Here is a 14999-nt window from a genome sequence, read left to right on the forward strand (position 1 = left end):
AAAGACATGGATGAGCGAGTTTGGGGTGGAGGAACTTGACTGCCCTGCACAGAGTCCTGACCTCAACCCGATAGAACACCTTTAGGATGAATTAGAGAGGAGACTGCGAGCCAGGCCTTCTCATCCACATCAGTGCCTGACCTCACAAATGCTCTTCTGGAAGAATGGTCAAACATTCCCATAGACACACTCCTAAACCTTGTGGACGGCCTTCCCGGAAGAGTTGAAGCTGTTATAGCTGCAAAGGGTGGGCCAACTCAATACTGAACCCTATGGACTAAGACTGGGATGACATTAAAGTTCATGTGTGTGTAAAGGCAGGCGTCCCAATACTTTTGGTAATATAGTGTATCTCTAGGGGGAGGGGGAGGGGCAGGCTGTAGTGCGATGTGTTCTGCACCCAGCTATATAGTTTGTACTGCCTGCGGCATCACTGATCTCATATCACACCTGTGTGCTGTGTCCGCCGGTCACATCTTCTGTGCGTTGCATGCGCAGGCAATAGATGGGGATCTGCGGTGCATGGAATGGGGGGGAGGGGTCCCAATGATGGGCGATAGCATTGCATTCAGTGTCACATATTCTGTGCACCCCGAGATCTGCATGAAGTCACAGAGCCTGAGCCTGTCACCTGTTACTGTCTGCATGGTGCATGTCACCTACCTGTCCAGGAATATTACATGTGTGTGTGTCTAGAATACACTTCACCATTTAAATATGATGAACATATACAGCAGTGTTCAGCCATAACATGATCATCAATGGCAGCTGAGAGTCAGTGGGATAGGTTTATAAACACTGTTACTTTGTATCTCTCCATCTCCTGTCTGATCAATGTTTATAAACACTGTTACTTTATAAACATTGATCAGATGGGAGATAGAGAGATACAAAGTAACATTGTTTATAAACAATGATCAGACGGGAAATGTAGAGATACAAAGTAACAGTGTTTATAAACATTGATCAGACAGGGGATGGAGAGATACAAAGTAACATTGTTTATAAACATGAATTAGATAGAAGATGGGGAGATACAAAGTAACATTTGGGAAGATTTACTAAAGCTAGAGAGTGCAAAATCTGATGCAGATCTGCATAGAAACCAATCAGCTTCCAGGTTTTATTGTCAAAGCTTCATAGAACAAGCTAACGTTAGAAGCCGATTGGCTACCATTCAGAGCTGCACCAGATTCTGAGTGCTCCAGTTTTAGTAAATCTCCCCCATTGTTTATAAACATTGATCAGATGGGAGATAGAGAGATACAAAGTAACATTGTTTATCTCCTGTCTGATCAATGTTTATAAACAATGTTACTTTGTATCTCTCTGTCTCCTGTCTGATCAATGTTTATAAACAATGTTACTTTGTATCTCTCTATCTCCCATCTGATCAATGTTTATAAACAATGGGGGAGATTTACTAAAACTGGAGCACTCAGAATCTGGTGCAGCTCTGAATGGTAGCCAGAGTGCTCCAGTTTTAGTAAATCTCCCCCATTGTTTATAAACATTGATCAGATGGGAGATAGAGAGATACAAAGTAACATTGTTTATAAACATTGATCAGACAGGAGACAGAGAGATACAAAGTAACATTGTTTATAAACATTGATCAGACAGGAGACAGAGAGATACAAAGTAACATTGTTTATAAACATTGATCAGACAGGAGACAGAGAGATACAAAGTAACATTGTTTATAAACATTGATCAGACAGGAGACAGAGAGATACAAAGTAACATTGTTTATAAACATTGATCAGATGGGAGATAGAGAGATACAAAGTAACATTGTTTATAAACATTGATCAGACAGGAGACAGAGAGATACAAAGTAACATTGTTTATAAACATTGATCAGATGGGAGATAGAGAGATACAAAGTAACATTGTTTATAAACATTGATCAGACAGGAGACAGAGAGATACAAAGTAACATTGTTTATAAACATTGATCAGATGGGAGATAGAGAGATACAAAGTAACATTGTTTATAAACATTGATCAGACAGGAGACAGAGAGATACAAAGTAACATTGTTTATAAACATTGATCAGACAGGAGATAAACAATGTTACTTTGTATCTCTCTATCTCCCGTCTGATCAATGTTTACGAGAAGAGAAGAAGTAACATTGTTTATAATCTCCTCTCAGAACAGTGTTAAAATAAAAATAAGAGATACAAATGTTACTTTGTTTCCTTGATATGCAGGTAAAGGGACAGATTCGATCTGCATGTGATGTCAGGTAAAGCCACCTGACAAGTAAAAATAAATAACTTGTTAATAACTGTTGTTCCTATTTAAAGCATTAACCCTAAATCTGGCCATACATGGATTGAAATGTGGCCGGGGACCTCTGTGATTGAATATGATCCTCCACCATGTCGGGTTTTATCCACTGAACCAGAGCTGACAGTTATAAACACAGATCTATACTCAAAGTCAAAAATGTAAAAAAAAAAAAAAAATGAGGGGGTGTCAATGGACTGCCTTGACTTTTTCTGCCACCACTTCTATAATTCTATATAAAAAAACTCAAAGTCAGGGAATGAATGAGGCAGCCAGATAATTGGCATTTTCAGGTGGAGAGGCCAGCAGTTGACAGCCTGTGCATTCCCCTGGTATAGTTGGGAAGTGTAGTGTGTTTGTATATGATGTATATAATGTACACATAGGAGGGGGTGGGGTGTGATTACTATCGCTCAGCACACATTGCGATGGTTTAGATGAGGATTTTCTTACATTTGGAAGCCGTCCTGGAACAGATCCAAGACTTGTGAGCGGAGAATCAGGTTACTGAATAAACAGAACACCCACATGGAGTAGTGAGGACTCCTTCTTATTTACTACAAGGTTTACATTATGGGCTGCATGGGGCAGAAGATAACCCCAGCTGGTCAGAGACATAAGGAAGTAAAAATACCTATTAACCACTTCAGCCCCGGAAGATTTGGCTGCTGAATGACCAGGACATTTTTTTGTGATACGGCACTGTGTCGCTTTAACTGACAATTGCGCGGTTGTGCGAAACAAACAAAATTGACGTCCTTTTTTTCCCCACAGATAGAGCTTTCTTTTGGTGGTATTTGATAATTTCAGCGGTTTTTATTTTTTGTGCTATAAACAAAAAAAGAGCGTCAATTTTGAAAAAAAACAATATTTTGTACTTTCTGCTATAATAAATATCCCCCCTTTTTTTAAAAAAAAAAAAGCTAATTTTTTATCAATTGAGGCCGATGTGTATTCTTCTACATATTTTTGGTAAAAAAAAAAAAAAAAAAAAAATGCAATAAGCATATATTGATTGGTTTGCGCAAAAGTTATAGCGTCTACAAAATAGGGGATAGATTTATGGCATTTTTATTATTATTATTTTATTTATTTTTTTTTTACTAGTGATGGCGGCGATCTGCGATTTTTATCGTGACTGCGACATTACGGCGGACACATCAGACAATTTTGACACATTTTTGGGACCACTGGCATTTATACAGCGATCAGTGCTATAAAAATGCATTGATTACTGTAAAAATGTCACTGGCAGTGAACGGGTTAACACTAGGGGGCGATCAAGGGGTTAACTGTGTTCCCTGGGAGGTGTTTCTAACTGAAGGGGGGAGGGGACTGACTAGAGGAAGTTACGGATCGTGGTTCCTAGCTAATAGGAACACACGATCTGTCACTCCTGTCAGAACAGAACAGGGAAGTGTGTGTGTTTACACACACACTTCCCTGTTCTGTCCCTCGTGCTCGCGATCGCTAGTGGCCAGCGGTCATTGCAATCGACGGCCACAAGCGAGCCGATGTATAGATACAACAGTTTGCGGGATCGTGCCGACCTGCCGCAGTAAAATGACGGCGGCTGGTCGGCAAGCGGTTAATAGGTTGTTGTTTATAGCCTGAAAAAATTATAGCTCTAAAGTGGGTGTCTTCTGCTGCACCCACATATGAGGAATGGAGGTTACAAGTTAATGATGCCTTATTAAAAGAAAGACAGGTAATTGTGTTTACTCTTTTTAAATCATAATGGTAACAGAAACTACCCAAAAGACCCTTATCAAAAGTTTACATACCCTGGTGATTTTGGTCTGATAACATGCACACAAGTTGACACAAAGGGGTTTGAATGGCTATTAAAGGTAACCATCCTCACCTGTGATCTGTTTGCTTGTAATTAGTGTGTGTGTATAAAAGGTCAATGAGTTTCTGGACTCCTGACAGACCCTTGCATCTTTCATCCAGTGCCGCACTGACGTTTCTGGATTCTGAGTCATGGGGAAAGCAATAGAATTGTCAAAGGATCTGCGGGAAAAGGTAGTTGAACTGTATAAAACAGGAAAGGGATATAAAAAGATATCCAAGGAATTGAGAATGCCAATCAGAATTGTTCAAACTCTAATCAAGAAGTGGAAAATGAGGGGTTCTGTTGAAACTAAACCACGGTCAGGTAGACCAACTAAAATTTCAGCCATAACTGCCAGGAAAATTGTTTGGGATGCAAAGAAAACCCCACAAATAACTTCAGGTGAAATACAGGACTTTCTGAAAACATGTGGTGTAGCTGTTTCAAGATGCACAATATGGAGGCACTTGAAGAAAGATGGGCTGCATGGTCGAGTTGCCAGAAGAAAGCCATTACTACGCAAATTCCACAAAGTATCCCGCTTACAATACGCCAAACAGCACAGAGACAAGCCTCAAACCTTCTGGCAGAAAGTCATTTGGAATGATGAGATCAATATTTAGCTCTTTGGCCACAACCATAAACACTACATTTGGAGAGGAGTCAACCAGGCCTATGATGAAAGGTCCACCATTCCTACTGTGAAACACGGAGGTGGATTGCTGATGTTTTGGGGATGTGTGAGCTACAAAGGCACAGGAAGTTTGGTCAAAATTGATGGCAAGATGAATGCAGTATGTTATCAAAAAATACTGGAGGAACATTTGCATTCATCAGCCAGGAAGCTGCGCATGGGACGTACTTGGACATTCCAGCATGACAATGATCCAAAACACAAGGCCAAGTCCACCTGTCATTGGCTACAGCAGAATAAAGTGAAGGTTCTGGAGTGTCCATCTCAGTCTTCTGACCTCAATATCATTGAGCCACTCTGGGGAGATCTCAAACATGCAGTTCATGCAAGACAGCCCAAGAATTTACAGGAACTGGAGGCTTTTTGCTAAGAGGAATGGGCAGCTTTATTATCTGAGAAGATAAAGAGCCTCATCCACAAATACCACAAAAGACTTCAAGCTGTCATTGATGTTAAAGGGGGCAATACACAGTATTAAGAACTGGGGTAGGTAAACTTTTGATCAGGGTCATTTGGGTAGTTTCTGTTGCCATTATGATTTTAAAAAAGTAAACACAGTTGATTGATAATAAATGGCTTCAGCCAAACACTAACTACGAGTAAAAGTAATGTTTTTGTGTTATCATTCATATTCTCTGAACAATGGCCAAGAAATCATAAATTCTTCATTTTTATTAATTTTCATTTAAATAAATAACATTACAAAACATCTACATTAACATTCCTACATCCCCGACTACATATAACATATAAAACGTATAACATTCCTATAACATTCCTAGAGTAGACATACTGCAAAAATCTTTGAAATATCCTTTAATATATAGTTATTCCTCATCTTCTCTCTCTCCAAAGAGAGAGAAAAAAAAAAAGAAAATAAGATTTTTATTTAAAGGGGGGCCAGGACTGCTGGTGGGGGACCCAAAAAGAAGAGGAGGATCGGGACTGCTCTGTGCAAACTCATTACACAGAGCAGGTAAGTATGATATGTTTGTTTTTTGTTTTTTTATTACAACATTTAGAAGCACTTTAAATTGCAATACACGTATAATATAATGGGAAGATTGTTGTTGGAATGAATGGACTCTTCCCTACTCTAATCTAAAACAGATGTCCCATTTTATTACAGTCTGTGACCCCACTGGGAAGATTTCTCTCACTTCCTGTTCCAGTGACATTAGTGCAACACATTAGGGGAGTGAAACAGAACTCTGGCTGCAACAAAAAACCTGACAAAAGATGTATTGTCTACCCGCTTTTCTAAAGAAGATTGTTTATGTTTAAATCTCTATCCACACTGAAGAATAGAACAATACATACAGGCTACAGGAATTCATTTTCTGAATGAGCTTGCGGTGTGCCTAAAATTACCGCTTTCTGGTCGGCATAATTGCAAGCTCAGAAATGGGGAGTTTCAGCATAAATTGTTTTTGGTGTATGGCTAATGTTGCGATGACAGTGAGTGTGTGGTGGTGGTACATACAGTTTGTTGTGCTGCCCGTGTATGACTATTTTTTGGATATCCGTTAGCAGAGAATGACCCTCTATACTCTTCTGCATTTTTCTAGCAAAGGTGGCGAAAAAAGTTAAAATAGTAAAAACGGTGAAAGTCTTGAAGAAGGCCAAAGAAGAAACTAAGGCAAAAAATTCAGGAGGACCCCAACAAGAACGTATGTACTGCATGAGCAATGACGCTTTATATACTATAGGATTCTATGTCGGGGCCCTGTGCCCTCCTGCTGGCTTCCTGCCTGTGCACACAGCATGTTTTCTGCCATGTACAGGGCACCGAGCACCTCCTATACTGCCTGACTCTCTGCCTGTCCATACCGATCCTTATCAGCCATGTACAGGGCACTGAGCACCTCCTATACTGCCTGACTCTCTGCCTGTCCATACCGATCGTTATCAGCCATGTACAGGGCACCGAGCACCTCCTATACTGCCTGACTCTCTGCCTGTCCATACCGATCCTTATCAGCCATGTACAGGGCACCGAGCACCTCCTATACTCCCTGACTCTCTGCCTGTCCATACCGATCCTTATCAGCCATGTACAGGGCACCGAGCACCTCCTATACTGCCTGACTCTCTGCTTTCCCATACCGATTCTTATCAGCCATGTACAGGGCACCGAGCACCTCCTATACTGCCTGACTCTCTGCTTTCCCATACCGATCCTTATCAGCCATGTACAGGGCACCGAGCACCTCCTATACTGCCTGACTCTCTGCCTGTCCATACCGATCGTTATCAGCCATGTACAGGGCACCAAGCACCTCCTATACTGCCTGACTCTCTGCTTTCCCATACCGATCCTTATCAGCCATGTACAGGGCACCGAGCACCTCCTATACTGCCTGACTCTCTGCCTGCCCATACCGATCCTTATCAGCCATGTACAGGGCACCGAGCACCTCCTATACTGCCTGACTCTCTGCCTGTCCATACCGATCCTTATCAGCCATGTACAGGGCACCGAGCACCTCCTATACTGCCTGACTCTCTGCCTGTCCATACCGATCCTTATCAGCCATGTACAGGGCACTGAGCACCTCCTATACTGCCTGACTCTCTGCCTGTCCATACCGATCGTTATCAGCCATGTACAGGGCACCGAGCACCTCCTATACTGCCTGACTCTCTGCCTGTCCATACCGATCGTTATCAGCCATGTACAGGGCACCGAGCACCTCCTATACTGCCTGACTCTCTGCCTTCCCATACCGATCGTTATCAGCCATGTACAGGGCACAGAGCACCTCCTATACTGCCTGACTCTCTGCCTGTCCATACCGATCCTTATCAGCCATGTACAGGGCACCGAGCACCTCCTATACTGCCTGACTCTCTGCCTGTCCATACCGATCCTTATCAGCCATGTACAGGGCACCGAGCACCTCCTATACTGCCTGACTCTCTGCCTGTCCATACCGATCCTTATCAGCCATGTACTAGGCACCGAGCACCTCCTATACTGCCTGACTCTCTGCCTGTCCATACCGATCCTTATCAGCCATGTACAGGGCACTGAGCACCTCCTATACTGCCTGACTCTCTGCCTGTCCATACCGATCGTTATCAGCCATGTACAGGGCACCGAGCACCTCCTATACTGCCTGACTCTCTGCTTTCCCATACCGATCCTTATCAGCCATGTACAGGGCACCGAGCACCTCCTATACTGCCTGACTCTCTGCCTGCCCATACCGACCATTATCAGCCATGTACAGGGCACCGAGCACCTCCTATACTGCCTGACTCTCTGCCTGCCCATACCGATCCTTTACAGCCATGTACAGGGCACCGAGCACCTCCTATACTGCCTGACTCTCTGCCTGCCCATACCGATCCTTTACAGCCGTGTACGTGTAGGCAAAAAATTCAGGAGGACCCCAGCAAGAACGTATGTACTGCATGAACAATGACACTTTCTATACTATAGGACTCTATGTTAGGGCCCTGTTCCCTCCTGCTGGCTTCCTGCCTGTGCACACAGCATGTTTTCTGCCATGTACAGGGCACCGAGCACCTCCTATACTGCCTGACTCTCTGCCTGCCCATACCGACCATTATCAGCCATGTACAGGGCACCGAGCACCTCCTATACTGCCTGACTCTCTGCCTGCCCATACCGACCATTATCAGCCATGTACAGGGCACCGAGCACCTCCTATACTGCCTGACTCTCTGCCTGTCCATACCAATCCTTATAATCCGTGTACAAGGCACAGAGCATCTCCTGTACTGCCTGACCCACTGCCTGTCCATACCGATCTTTATCAGCCATGTACTAGGCACCGAGCACCTCCTATACTGCCTGACTCTCTGCCTGCCCATACCTATCTTTATCAGCCATGTACAGGGCACAGTGAACCTTCTCTCCTGCCTGAATCTCTGTACTCATAGACCTATACCAATTATGTACATGGAGGTGTTCATGCTTGGCTCCCTGGCTGTTCATTTAGAGAAAGAGCTGGGAACACATCGCTCAAAGCCACCTGTGAGGATCTGATGAGCTGCTGAAGAGATCCGGGTGCCTGCCTTGTCCGCAGCCAGGGAAATCCAATGGAAACAAAGAAGAATGGCGGCACATCCGGAATTAAAATAAAAAGTATTTATTGAAAGCCCATAAAAATCAAGCGAACACTCAGTGGACGCGTTTCACACAGATGTGCTTACTCAGATGAGTAAGCACGTCTGTGTGAAACGCGTCCACTGAGCACTTTTTTTGGATTGATGTTTGTCATGTTCGCTGGATTTTATGGACTTTCAATAAATTCTTTTGATTTTACTTCCGGATGTGTCGCCATTCTCCTTTGTTCCCTGGCTGTCCACACAACATTTTGCTAGAGGGGACGCTGTGCTGACTCATTTGCATGTGCGTGTGTGCCAGCTTGAGCTACTGAGCTCTGTAAACAACAGCAACAGGATTCTTCGAGCAAAGCTGATCAGGAAACACAGCTTAGCTTGTGAAAATGAGACAAAAGCTCCTCCATCTGGCTGTTTATAACATTTCCAAAAATCTTAACCATACAGTACAGGACACAGGATTGATATTCATAGACACAGGGTTATAGGTAGCTACTGGCAAGTGATTGGACACTGGCAAAAGCTTTGATGGGCACTCCCCCTATGCATACTCCTATTGCCCAACTCCACCCTGTGAGACCTCAGATTTTGCTAGTGTCCTTAGTTGATTCTCCTTTAACCCTTATGGAGAAGTTTTCTATGCTTAACTAGTTCCTTATTCTGGATTCTTCAATAAACTCTTCAAATGACTCTTCACTGCCTTCTACTATAGCAATAAAAGCAGTGCATCCAGATCAGTGTAACCCCGGTAATAACATGGGAACCATAGTGCAAAAAACATGCTCTACCATACATTCCCTGTAAGACTGGGAACCCGCGCGCTGGCCCAAATGCCTTTGGAATATGGTAATAATCCTATAATATAATTATTATTATTATTATTATTCAGGATTTATATAGCGCCAACAGTTTACGCAGCGCTTTACAATATAAAAGGGAGACAATACAGTTATAATACAATACAATAGGATTAAGAGGGCCCTGCTCAGAAGAGCTTACAATCTAATAGGGTGGGGCAGGTGGTACAAAAGGTTGTAACTGTGGAGAATGAGCTGGTGGAAGTGATAATGAAGCTAGCTACTTGGTAACATCCATTGCATCAATTCTTTATTGGCTACATGGCAGGACACAGCAGTACACCAACGTGTTTCAGCCAAAGCCTTACTCATAGCCATGAGTAAGGCTTCAGCCGAAACACGTTAGGCTGTTACTGCTCTATGTTGCCATGTAGCCAATAAAGAATGAATGCAATGGATGTTACCAAGCAGCTTCATTATATTATAGGATTATTGCTACATACCTAAACTCCAAGCTTTGGGGGTGGCCTGCAATGCTACTTCGGGCACTGGATTCTACATGGGCACTCACCTTGACACTGAATGCAACAAGTGTAGCGCTATACAGGTGCAGGGCTGTGGGTCAGTTCCTATGTTTCCCAGATTCTGAAGACCCCTCCAGGGGGTATGCCCACCATGCCAGGTGAAGTCTGGACCCACATAAGGACCAGAGACATGAAAAGTTAAGACAGGCTATCTGGATGTTGGACCGATACTGTCGATTCAGAGCAAGTATGAGACTAATATGCAATACTTAAAAACTCCCTAACTTAAAAAAAAAAAAATTATATATATATATATATATATATATATATATATATATATATATACACACATACACACGCACTATATACACACACAGTATATAGATATCATAGATATCATTTTTATTTATTTTTTTACACATTTATTAATTTAATTTAAAAAATTTACAAAAAAGAAGCATCTTTGAAGGTTCCAGAAGTGCCACCAGTTAAAAATTCATTATACAGCATTACATTACATTCGCCGGTGTACAGGATAGGCCTGTGCCTCCGCTCGGTGTCCAGCTGTTTCTTCTCTTCTGGAAGAGAATGACACAGAGCTCTCCTCGTGTCCTCCAGAGATACTCACAGAGGTCATTAGACTTGGGAGATCATTGTATCTAGCAGAGGATGGGGTCAAGTATCTCTGCAGAGGGCTCTGATCTGATATTTGCTACATTATACTAAGGCTCAAAGATTCAACTCAGGAAGTAAAAATAATAAACCAAAAAAGTAGCAAGAAAAAAAAAAAATCACGTAGCTTGACACACAACATTCCAGCTTTAGGCATTTTCAGTACGATGCCCCTCGTCTCCAACCACTGGCCCCCTCGGATGCATTTTTTTGTCTTTGACAGGATGGGAAAAGCTAGAACCAATCAACTTCCAGGTTTTTTTTTCCTGTCAAAGCTTAATTGAACAAGCTGAAGTTACAAGCTGATTGGCTACCATGCACAGCTGCACCGGATTTTGTACGCCTCTTGTTTTAGTAAATCAACCCCACCGTGTTTATAAACATATTTTAAATTAGAGAAATAAAAAGTAACATTGTTACTTTTGTGTCCACTTTGTTTTGTGTTTTTAATAAAAATTGTTCCCTATTAACCACTTGCCGACCGGGCCATAGCCGAAAGACGGCTACAGCACGGTCGGCTAGTTCTGGGAGGGCGTTTACGCACTGATGCTCTGCAAGCGTCACCTCTGCTGTCCCGCTGGCTTGACACTTGCTGAAGTTTTCCCACTTCTTCACCGTCCCCGGCTGGTGAGAAGACTGCTCCAGTACTGACTCCAGCTTACTCGCGGTGGTCTCCGGTAGCAAGGTGGATGGTCCCTTAGTGGCAACAGCTTCCCCTCTACCTCCGACCACAACTGGTTCACCATTCGGCTGAACCTTTACTCTCGGTTGGACTTCAATCCTGCAGTCCCAACTCTACGCTGCTTCTCCTGCTCCTGTAAAGACCCTCAGACAGCCTAGCAGCCAGATGTCCCCGGGATAGGCCTCAGGCTTTTCCGGCCTAGCAGCCCAGGGCAGCATAACACACGACCACCCAGACAGCCGTCCAGGTGGCACAGAACACAGATCACCTGACTTGGCCCAAATAAATAGGTTCACCCAGCAGGCCAAGGGACCCAAAGAAATCCCTGCCAATTGTCTGAGACACCCCCTCTACATACTTACCAACTGTCCCAAATTTCCCGGGACATTCCCGGGATTTAGACCCTTTTCCCGGATTTTGCGATTCCTGGGAAATGTCCTGGGAAATGTCCCGGGAAATTCTTGTATTCCCGAATTTTCGCCACCGCCGCCTCTATAGGTCCACCATTTTCCTAAAGACTAGAAGACTAGAACAAGAGGCCGGGTGGCTGCCAATAGAAAGTGAGCTGCGGCACCGCCCACCTCCCGCCCCGCTGCCGGTCTGTCTGTGACCTTATGTGGGAAGGGTCGGAGGTGAGCGGCACCGCAGCTCAATTTCTTTCGGCAGCCACCCTGCCTATTTTGTTCCACTGACTCTCTGTGTGATCTGTTTTTCTGTAATGGTGGCAGAGAGAGTCTCCGCTGCTGGGGGACACCTAATGAGAGGGGGGCTTCACTGGGGGACACCTGATGAGGGGCTCCACTGGGGGACACCTGATGAGAGGGGGGCTCCACTGGGGGACACCTGATGAGAGGGGGCTCCACTGGGGGACACCTGATGAGAGGGGAGCTCCACTGGGTGACACCTGATGAGAGGGGGCTCCACTGGGGGACACCTGATGAGAGGGGAGCTCCACTGGTGGACACCTGATGTATGGAGGGACTCCGCTGGGAATGCCTGGTGTAAGGAGGGACTCCGCTGGGAATACCTGGTGTAAGGTGGGACTCCGCTGGGAATGCCTGGTGTAAGGAGGGACTCTGCTGGGAATGCCTGGTGTAAGGAGGGAGTGCACTGGGATTGCCTGGTGTAAGGAGGGACTCTGCTTGGAATTGCTGGTGTAAGGAAGGACTCCGCTGGGATTGCCTGTTGTAAGGAGGGAATCCGCTGGGAATGCCTGGTGTAAGGAGGGAGTGCACTGGGATTGCCTGGTGTAAGGAGGGAGTGCACTGGGATTGCCTGGTGTAAGGAGGGACTCTGCTGGGAATGCCTGGTGTAAGGAGGGAGTGCACTGGGATTGCCTGGTGTAATGCCTGGTGTAAGGAGGGACTCCGTTGGGATTGCCTGTTGTGAGGAGGGACTGCCCTGGGATTGCCTGATGTGAGGATGGACTCTGCTGGGGGCACCTGATGTAAGGACGGACTCTGCTGGGGGCACCTGATGGCATCTGGTGGCAGGTGACACGCTCAGGGGTCCCACTGATTCTGGATTATGGTGAGTTGAATGATTTCATTCTATATTACAATGTAATAATAGTAATAATGCGCTTCAATCATCCTGACACCACAACAACCATGGTGCTGTGAAGCTCTAACACCAGGTGTTTGGAGTATCTTTATCTGCTGATTTGTTAAACTCTGGAATGCACATTTCTATTGTGGTGTAGGATCTGGGCCTGCTGTCCCTCCATCCCTCTTTCCTTCCTTCTCTCTCCTTCCCTCCTTCTTTCCTTCTTTCCTTCTTTCTCTCTCCCTCCCTCTTTTCCCCTTTCTTTCTCCATCTCTCATTCATCTCAGACTCTAACCACACCCCTATTTGAACCACGCGCATATAAGCCACGCCCACTAGTTCGCGTAAACCATGCTCATTTAGCGCGCCAAATTTTTCTTTTTTGCTATGCCACGCCTACAAACGCATGCCACACCCCTAATTATAATAAGACTCCGCCTACAGCCAAAAAAGTGTCCCTATAAATTTTTTTGCAATGTTGGCAACTATGCATCTATCCATGGTCCCATCTTACTACACCCTGGTCAATCCAATGTCACCAGCATATTGCCACCTGGTGACAGAGGGGAGGGAGTGCAGCATTCCAGAACTTGAGAAGAAACAATTGATTTTCTATCAATTAACCAGGAACAATTACCACCTTGCCAACTAAATTTATTAGCAAGTAAGTTGTATTAGCATAAGTAAAAAAAAAGTTAATTTTTTAAGGTTTTGACACTTTTTTGTCTTTGGCTTGCATGAAACATAAATGCATTATTGCAAGATGATATCACCAAAAGAAAAGTCTTGTTTGTCCTGAAAAATATAACTATATAGTATTATCATTGCAAGACAGTTTCACAAAAAAAAAAAAAAGTTAAAAAAAAGCCTTGTTTGTCCATAAAAAACAAAACCAAAAAAACAACAACAAAAAACTTTGTTATCTTAAGTAATGACAAAGGTATTGCTGAAAAAAAAAGGTCCATAGCAGTAATGTCAAATTTGCTGTACTCAATAGGGGGTGTATAGGGGTGAGAGTTGGACTGATTAATAGAGCAGGGGAGTGTTGGGACATCTGATTTTTTAACATTTTTGTCTGCACTCCTGTTGGAAAGATTAACTCTCACTTAATGTCTCACAGAAATTCTAACTGTTCATTGCTCTATTTATATCTGAAGGAGAATATTTTAGCTGGAGTTACACTTTAAAAAAAAAAACTTTATTTAAAATTAAGACAAACCTGAGGTGTTAGAGAACATAAACTTTGTTTGCTGACCTCATTTTCCTGAAAATACCAGTTCTCTGGCTGTCATGCCCAGTCATTGGATTCAATGCTGATATAGAACAAGTATACAGAGCCCCGGAAGATTTTACCCCCTTCCTGACCAGAGCACTTTTTGCGCTTCGGCACTGTGTCGTTTTAACTGATAATTGCGCGGTCGTGCGACAATGGGCCCAAACAAAATTGACGTCCTTTTTTTCCCCACAAATAGAGCTTTCTTTTGGTGGTATTTGATCACCTCTGCGGGTTTTATTTTTTGCGCTATAAACAAATAAATAGCGTCAATTTTGACAAAAATGCAATATTTTTTATTTTTTGCTATAATAAATATCCCCCAAAAATATATAAAAAAAACAATTTTTTCCTCAGTTTAGGCCGATATGTATTCTTCTACATATTTTTGGTAAAAAAAATTGCAATAAGCGTATATTGATTGGTTTGCACAAAAGTTATAGCGTCTACAAAATAGGGGATAGTTTTATGGCATTTTTATTATTATCTTTTTTTTTTTACTAATAATGGCGGCGATATGCGATTTTTATCGGGACTGCGACATTATGGCGGACACATCGGACACTTTTGACACATCTTTGGCGCCATTGG

At 43.6% G+C, this 14999-nt stretch overlaps 1 protein-coding gene across 2 annotated transcripts in view; it reads left to right on the forward strand.

Moving 5' to 3' along the window:
- Positions 1–14999, forward strand: part of LOC141130560 (inactive carboxypeptidase-like protein X2) — a 120617-nt gene that overhangs the window by 22019 nt on the left and 83599 nt on the right. Inside the window, exon 2 of one of the 2 annotated variants that reach the window (XM_073618144.1) lies at positions 6392–6493. The exons of the other annotated variant lie outside the window; for it this stretch is intronic. Coding sequence (XP_073474245.1) covers positions 6392–6493 — 102 coding nt within the window. The remainder of the gene's footprint in view (positions 1–6391; positions 6494–14999) is intronic. 2 annotated transcript variants of the gene reach the window in all.

The sequence above is a fragment of the Aquarana catesbeiana genome, linkage group LG01, assembly GCF_042186555.1.
Source record: "Aquarana catesbeiana isolate 2022-GZ linkage group LG01, ASM4218655v1, whole genome shotgun sequence".
In the NCBI taxonomy this organism is placed as follows: domain Eukaryota; kingdom Metazoa; phylum Chordata; class Amphibia; order Anura; family Ranidae; genus Aquarana; species Aquarana catesbeiana.